Raw genomic sequence first — 8,337 nt, forward strand, 5'->3', positions numbered from 1 at the left:
AGTGGTGGCGGGGGGGGGGGGGGGGGAGGAGGAGGAGAAGAGAAGAAGGAGAGGAAAAAGGAGAAGAAGGAGACAGAGGGAAGAAGCCGGAGGAAAGAAGACTTTCAGCGCGGCGCTGCCGGGAGGTGCGGGTGTGTGTGCGGGTGTGCGTGTCTGTGTGTGCGCGCGTGTGTCTGTGCGTGTGTGTGCGGGGGGAGCGGCTGCCGCTGCTGCCGGCGGTGCCTCCCGCTGGTGCGCGGCGCGGTGGCCGGAGCGGGGCGCGGAGCGGCGGCGCGGGCGGCCGCGGGTGCCGACCATGGGCTGGCGGCTGCTGCCCGCCGTCCTGCTGGCCCTGGCGCTGGGCGGCCCCGCGGCGCGGGCGCAGAACGACACGGAGCCCATCGTCCTGGAGGGCAAGTGCCTGGTGGTCTGCGACTCCAACCCGGCCACCGACGCCAAGGGCTCGTCCTCCTCCCCGCTGGGCATCTCCGTGCGGGCGGCCAACTCCAAGGTCGCCTTCTCGGCCGTGAGGAGCACCAACCACGAGCCCTCCGAGATGAGCAACAAGACGCGCATCATCTACTTCGACCAGGTAAGCGGCGGGCGGCGGGGCCGGGGGGGGTCCCCGCGGGGCCGGGGTGCCCGTGCCCCCCGCCGGGACGCGGCCGGGCGCGATCAACAGGTGCCGCCGCCCGCTCGCCCCGCGGGGGCCCCCCCCGCGCCCCCACTTCGCCCATTTCCTCAATTCTGGCAAGAAGTGGGGGTGCAGGGGGCGGCTGCCTGCGGGGAGCGCCCGCGGAGCCCCCGCACCCCAACGCGGGAGAAACGGCGGGGCCGGGCAGCTCGCAGCCGGAGGCTCGGGGGGAGCCGGGGCCAGCCGCCCCCGCGGAGGGCATGGCACGCCCCGCCGTAGTTTCCCACTTGCCCCCCGGGGATGGGGCCGACGGCGGGAGAGAGCGGCGCGGAGCGGAGCGGGGCGCGGAGCGGAGCGGGGCGCGGCGGGGGCGGCCGCCCGTGCGGGGCAGCCGCCGTCGGGGCCGCGGGGGCCGTGCGCTGCCCGGCCCTCCGCACAGCTCCCCGGGGGCCGCATGCTCCGGCCTCGCCAGCCCCCGCGGTGAATGGCTGCGAGTAAGTTATTAGGGTGCGGCGGGGCCCAGCGGCGGGTCCCCGAGCGGCCTCCGCGCGTCTGCGCCGCGGGCGCGGGCACCGGGAGAGGCGGGGGCAGCAGCCGGGGCCGGGCGAGCCCCCGAGCGGCAGCTGGGCTGAGCGCCGGGCGGGGACGTGGCCCCGGGAGGCTTGGGGAGAGGGTTTTCTCAGGTGCAAGCAGCCTACGAAGATTTTAGACGGCTTGCGCAGCCTTGGAGAGGGGAAAGAAGGACGAATTTAAGGAAAAATCATTTAACTTCTCTGTAACAATCTCGGGTTCGTAGTACAGCCCCTCTCATCTCGGTCACTAATATTAACGTAGAGATGCCAGCGCACGTTCCATAGAGCAGCTCCTGTCCTAGGGCAAGTCCAAGGTAATTGAGACCCATAGTTATTTTGCTCCCTATACCATATTATAATGAACAATAAATTGTCGTGACAACTGAAGCCAGATATGTCACGTAGCTTAATGCTAGCAATGTAAACTACCCTAACTTCACGGACATTTCTAGTGGCTTTCTAGGGCTGCGCCTGGCATAAAGGAGCCTGAAAATATCAATTAAAAATAAAGCATAGCTAAGTGGAAAGAAAGAAAAATGTAGTCATTAAAGAAGATATTTAGCATATGGACGATGCACTCATTGAATACGTTCCCCTCTGCTACTTGTCTCTGTTTAATCAAACCCAAATTATTATTAGTGCTTACAGAAACAAATAAAGCAGCAAAGGCTCCCAGACAGTTTTTGCTCAGATATGCCAGGTATTCCAGTAACTCAGTCTGACTAGAAACTGGTGAATGAATTATTATCATTTATGTACATCTTCCCTCACAGCCTGTGTCTTTCAGGAAGATGGTGTTGACCTGACCATTGCTTTTTAGCCAAAAGCAGTATGCCACTCTCTGAATTAGTGTTTTGATGTCATTTTGGGGGAGTGATAAACAAAAACGCCTTTTCTTAATCTCTAAACACGTATAAAAGAAAGGTCTTGTAGGTATGATACAGTAGCAAAGTAAGAAATATTTTCCACCCTAGTTTATTTATAGTAAAGTTGTACTATAAATATAACCAAATAGCCGTTTTATGAGTAATAGTCCAACTTAATTGAGAGAACAATGAATAAAACAGCATAGATCTAGATAAAAAATTTTCCATGGGTGACTGTTTTCTAAAGTTAATAGCCTGTATTTTTTATTACACTGAATACCTGTACTAATTCCCATGCTATATTTTTCGTTTGTAGATCCTAGTAAATGTGGGCAATTTTTTCACGTTGGAGTCTGTCTTTGTAGCACCAAGAAAAGGAATTTACAGTTTCAGTTTTCACGTAATTAAAGTCTATCAGAGTCAAACAATTCAGGTACGTTGATCAAGTATGATTATAAAATCTTTTACTTAAATTGTTTGTTTAGAATAGGAACTTGACTGAACGCAAGAGTATTTAACACACTTTGAAGGAAAACTAGCTTAGTTTAAAGCAATTTGTGATGTAGAGTTCCTAGCATTAGAGTGAATACATATAAACTGAACAGCTGTAACAAGCCAGGACCCTCCCCGCAGATAATTTGCCCTGGTTTCACTTCTATACCATGAGAACTGAATATCTGGGGTGATATAAAGTATTAAGTAGAATGAATCATCCTAGAGTAAGACAGAGCTCTAAATTTCACTTAAATGCATAAATACTATTGAAGAGTCATATTTTGCTACAGGTCAAAATCACTGTCTTGAACACAGGACTTCTGGGGATACGTACCAGATTTGATCATTTTTGTAACATTTTGTGACCTGGCTGACAGCTCATGATGTCAGGTATCTTTTTATGACACCAGTCTGCTGTGGACCAAGGTTAGCTAAGGTGGTCTACTTGTTCTGTAACTACACCAAAATGTTATACCTCTACAGGGGTGTCTTCTAGGGAACTTTTATAGCAGTTTAAACTTTTTTCCACCATATAATACAAAAAAGAAGTGTCATATATTAAAAAAAAGGAATGATTCTGTACTTTCTTCTGTAGCTTAATAGCAGCTGAACTACCTAATTAAATACAAGTATGTACTAGCTTAGAGGAAAAGCCTCTAAGTTCCTGAACATCCCCTTGCTGAGCCAACAGTAAATTCCTTAAAGTACATTCCCTAATCCTCATGCCAGGTCATGCAATTTCTGTGACATGCATACTGGCTTTCTACATCTGGAATAACATCTGTGGCTTCCCTTGTTTCCACCCATGAGACCACCAGATTCATAGAAGTATCTGATGCTTTTCCCCTGATCTGTCTTGCTCCTAAATATGGTTTTCAGTGTACAAGGCTGAGATGAAATGGATTTCTGCAGGACTGATCAGCCATTTCTTTGTGGCAACTCTGGCTTTGGGTTGCCAGTAGAGCTCCTGAGAAAAGTGTAAATGGTAGTGATGGCAGAGAAAGCCGGTGCAAGACATGTTCACATCCCTGGTGAAATTTGCTTTCAGTTTACAACATGAAATCATGGTTCCATTCAGGTCAATAACAAAAGTCTTAAATGAAATATTGACCTCATGAAAATCTCTATAATGAGCTTATAAGCTACATAATATGCTCAAACTTTGTTCCTTTCACTGTCTTAAATGCTGAAGGTTGAAATGGCCTAGAGTAACTGTATGTCAGCCAGCTTCATTGGATTTAAAATACATATTGCCAAGAAAGATGTTAAGGCTTGGATTCTGGAAGCCCAGTGCAGACTTTGGTGTCTCGCATACCAGGTACTCAAACCTGGGAGTCTGGGGCTCGTGACAGGGAATGTTACAACCTGTGACACGTCCTGAAATCTTTCATAGATCAGGAGTTTCTAAAGTGATGGATGGGTTTTGTTGGCTCCATTTAGGCATAGTTAATGTGAGACCATCCGGTGCAAACCTGTGATGTGTCTTCTGCTGTGATCAGAATAGCTGTAAGATGATCTGCAGGGGCACCTGACCTAGAGAGATGGTACAGAAGCAGTGAGATAAACCAAACCCAAGCAGTGAGTAAACTCTTGATGCCCTCTTTTTGCATGTGTGATAACTAGGGGTGTGGACCAAAAGCCATTGCAGCGGAGCAAACCAGCTTGAGTCTCAGCCACATGGAGACTTAAACACCACTAAATCACCTGAAGGCTTCCTACATAAGTGATATTACTATGCCCCTGGAACATCTGTTAGTGCCATTAAATATCATTAAACTGAAATTGGTTCCCTGGGGACATCTGATTAAGTGGATTTCCCAGATAGGCGAATCCCAAATCAGGGCGAGATTCTGCTGCCCTGACTTATGCTGAGCACTAATTTATTCCGTGGCGACTCCCATTAAAATTAATGGGAGCATATGCAAGGCCAGCATACTTGATATGAATAAGCATTTCATAATTCACCCCTCTGTGACTGCATTATAGCCACTTAAAAAGAAAAAGCAGAAGAAAGCTAATAGTTTGCCATTGGGGAAATGAAAAATGCCTGGATCTGTCCATTCCCCCAGTCCCTGCCCATCTTTATTTACACAGTGTCTGTGTGATGTTGCTTTCAGAGCAGAGGCTGTGCTGACTTTCAGAAGTGTTTTATAGAAAAATGGATGCAGTACCAAAACACAGTGCAGTGGTTCATAAAGCTAAAGGTCTGCTCTAGACTTTAAAACTAAGCTGCCGTCAGTAATGGAAGGGACATAGATTTTGCTCTCAGTGAAGTGTAAGCTCCCAGCCTGCTGCGGTACCTTTGACATCCCGTTCAGTGCCTACATTGCATCTCTGGGTGCCTAAGTTTCTTGAAAATGTCTTGTTTGCTAGTGTGTGTCTAAATAACCCGTGAGGTAGGCAAAGTGAAAGAAACTGAGGTAACAGCTCACAGTTCCATGTTACCAGAGAGTTACAACAATTAATGTGCCCAAGCAAGAGATGAAAGCAATGTCGCATTAGCTTTCACACCGACTGAGCCCGGCCCATGGCACGCAGAGGACAGTGTCCCACCGACTTCACTCAGCTGCAGGTGAAGACCATGAAACATGAATGTGCTTGTACACTCCAAATAAATGTAATTATTAGTTGAAAACAAACAAACAAAAAAAAGCAGTGAAGATTGGGACCTTAGCAGACCTTTTACATTGTAGTTAATATTCAGTGATAGTTCTTGACGTTTTTCTGTTAATTAGAGCTTTTCAGTGGTTTTTCTCTTTTAGGTTAATTTGATGCTAAACGGAAAGCCAGTGATTTCTGCTTTTGCTGGGGACAAGGACGTCACACGTGAAGCTGCCACTAATGGAGTCCTGCTCTATCTAGACAAGGAGGATAAGGTTTACCTGAAATTGGAGAAAGGTAATCTGGTCGGTGGATGGCAGTATTCTACGTTTTCTGGCTTTCTGGTCTTTCCCCTGTAAAGTCAATTTTCCTGTGACATTCATCCAGGTGTGGACTCATCATTGCCTCTGTTACATGAAGATCATTTTATCATCATGGGATTGATGTTTCTTTATTGGTTTTTCATGGGTGAATATGGATTCTCTTTATGGATTTTGGCCCCATCTGAACTACTCAGAAGTTTCACAGAATTTTGTGTGTTTAAATACAATATATTTGGATTGAGACTAAAGCAGACAATAAATAGCTATGCTTAATGTTACAGTCTAAAGCTGCCTGCAAGATTTATTCAGATTTCATTTACTGGACTTATTGGATTCATGGGAGAAGTGGATTCTCTTTAATGATGAAAAGACTGGCAACCAGGTCTATAATTTAGGAGAGTTTGAGTTCAGACTTCAATCAAGAATTAGTGTGTTGCTGCCAAAGAACTGTATATTGATATATTGGTCATACGTGTTTTTGTCATTGGGACTTAACTGACATGAACTATTCCATTGTCTTGAGAAAGGTAATTATTATTGATAAGTGGTTGACTTTAATTCTCCTCTGCGTGTAGTGTGTTGGATGGTTCACCCATATATTTATGCTCTGTCACCAGTCACAATCAAGTCTAGCCTACATAAAGCTAAGAGGTTATGGTTGTATTTTAGTTGGATATGTAAGGTATTCCTCTTTTCCATGTGCTGTTTTGTAAAAAGAAGAGCAGATTATAACCGTTAAGAAAAATATTCTTACCAGGGTTAAAGGTGATAATTCAGGCACAACTTTGCAAAACAGTTTTGCCCTGCAGGAAATCTCACACTTGTTCTTCAATTTTAATTAACATGATTGATAATAACTGCTTTGCCAAAAACCTAAGGGATTCCTTCCTTAGACACAACCACTTCATTAGCTGGAGATGAGATCCCCTTGTTTGTAATTATGTCTATTTTTCAAACCTTCTGTTGTGTTAAAGGTATCATCTGGTTTTGCCTTAACTCCACAACTGTATATAATTTTAGATCATATGTTTAACAAATATTAAATCCAAATAGCTGGTACCTAACTTGGTGCAATATCTTTTTGGCTTTTTGTACAGGTCACATGAATTCATAAACTTATTTATTATACCATTGTTACATAATAAAGATTAATATATGTTAGCTGAATTTTTGACCTTTGGATTTTCAAAGTCACTTCATGCTATTTTTTTATAGGATGTAATAATTATATGCAAAATGTAAGCTTTTGGGATTCGCAGAAACTGTCCTGGGAGGCAGGGCAAACTGTCATAGTTTAGTCTGGCCAAATCCTAGAAGTAATCAGAATGATTTAGAAATAACCTATGCATTTTATTTAAAAAACACATTTGGGCAGAAATCCTGGCTTCACTGAAGTTAGTGTTAAGAATCACATTGATTCCAAACGATTTTGCATGAGACCTGTGCTTTAGGTTTTGCCATCAGCATTAAACTCCAGTGCCATCAAATTGAATATCAATGAAAAGTGATTTTCACATGAACTGCTAGTGAAATCTTCATCCCTCCTGCCCAAAACATACACTGAATTCAATGGATATTTGTGCCTTGCATATCATGAAGGATATGGTTCTAAATTAAAAAATACTATATACTTGAGTATGTCTCTGGGTGGAAGCATATCCAGCAATCTGGGACCTTCTCTAAAAGCCAGTTTAGGCTTGGATTTGCTGTTTTAGGTCATCTGTTTCCAATTTCTTCGCTTGTTAGTCAAGTGCAGTGTATCATATGGCTCTGACTGCTGTAAATGGAGTATTTCACTGATTTAAAGTCTCATGCATGGCTGGTTGATGCTCCTGATAAAAATGTCAGGGAATCAGTGGCATGGAATTGTGCACAAATTCCTTATTTTTCTGGACCCAACATACAGGATTTTGGGGGGCATTTTGGGAGTACAGGTGGGTACATTTGCACCCCTATGAGATAAGTCAGATGAAGAGGTCATTTGTTAGACACAAAATCGTTTCTGTACAGAACACTGCAGTTTGGGAGGAAGTGGAAAGACATGGCAAGAAGACAAATTATTTACATCGCTGAAAAATATAAAAAAGTTTTCTATTTTGACTAACCAAAATGTATCACCACCCTACCCCAAAAATGTGTATATATATATAAAAAAATAACTATGCATATCTAAAAACCCCTGGGATTGCAGCACATAGTATGCATGATATTATAAAAAGGTTATTTGTCCTAAGAGCTTATTTCAGAGGAGAGTATCAGTATTTTGTATAAAATTGGTAAAATCTGAAAGCTCACCTTACCCATTGATGTATAGGTAATGTAAAGGAAACATTGTTCCTACACAGACAGAAGAAAAATGGCGTTGAAGGTGTCAGTATACTTTTCAGAATGGTCAAATGTATCTAACTTCTTTAGTTCGAAAACATATGATCTTTAAAAGCTGCCTTTAGCATTCAGCAATAATACTGAACTATCTTAATATACTGTTGATTTCCCCTTGGCAAAACATTTCTGATTGCTTCAGAGTCATTAACAGTTATTTAAACTTTAACTAGAGCGTCTAGGAAGTTATTCAACTAAGGAGATACGTTTTGATGGAAATGTCCTAAGTTTTTCTCCTCAGCCTGTAAAATCAGAATTACTAGCTAATTATTTTGTTAGTTAAAGGAAAAATAAAGTTTCAGAGAAGTCACTGTAAACCAGGTTGTGTTATCTTCACACAACGCTGAGCACTGACTCCACTCAGAAGTGGCCTCTGGAGGTGGGCAGTTCTCTTAGCTCACATTTAAACATTTAAATAAGAACAAACGATGGTTTTTAGACTACAATTTGAGCTGCTTTCCAGATCTTGAGCTCATTTTCATTGT

At 44.0% G+C, this 8,337-nt stretch overlaps 1 protein-coding gene across 1 annotated transcript; it reads left to right on the top strand.

The window, feature by feature from the left end:
- The first annotated feature begins 295 nt into the window (after window positions 1-295).
- CBLN4 (cerebellin 4 precursor) lies at window positions 296-5,821 on the top strand. Its single transcript, XM_059827262.1, has 3 exons — window positions 296-571; window positions 2,368-2,484; window positions 5,309-5,821. The coding sequence occupies exons 1-3, from the start codon at window positions 296-298 to the stop codon at window positions 5,504-5,506; spliced, it is 591 nt and encodes a 196-aa protein (XP_059683245.1). The 3' UTR covers window positions 5,507-5,821.
- The last annotated feature ends 2,516 nt before the right edge of the window (window positions 5,822-8,337 follow it).

The sequence above is a fragment of the Gavia stellata genome, chromosome 20, assembly GCF_030936135.1.
Source record: "Gavia stellata isolate bGavSte3 chromosome 20, bGavSte3.hap2, whole genome shotgun sequence".
Taxonomy (NCBI): Eukaryota; Metazoa; Chordata; class Aves; order Gaviiformes; family Gaviidae; genus Gavia; species Gavia stellata.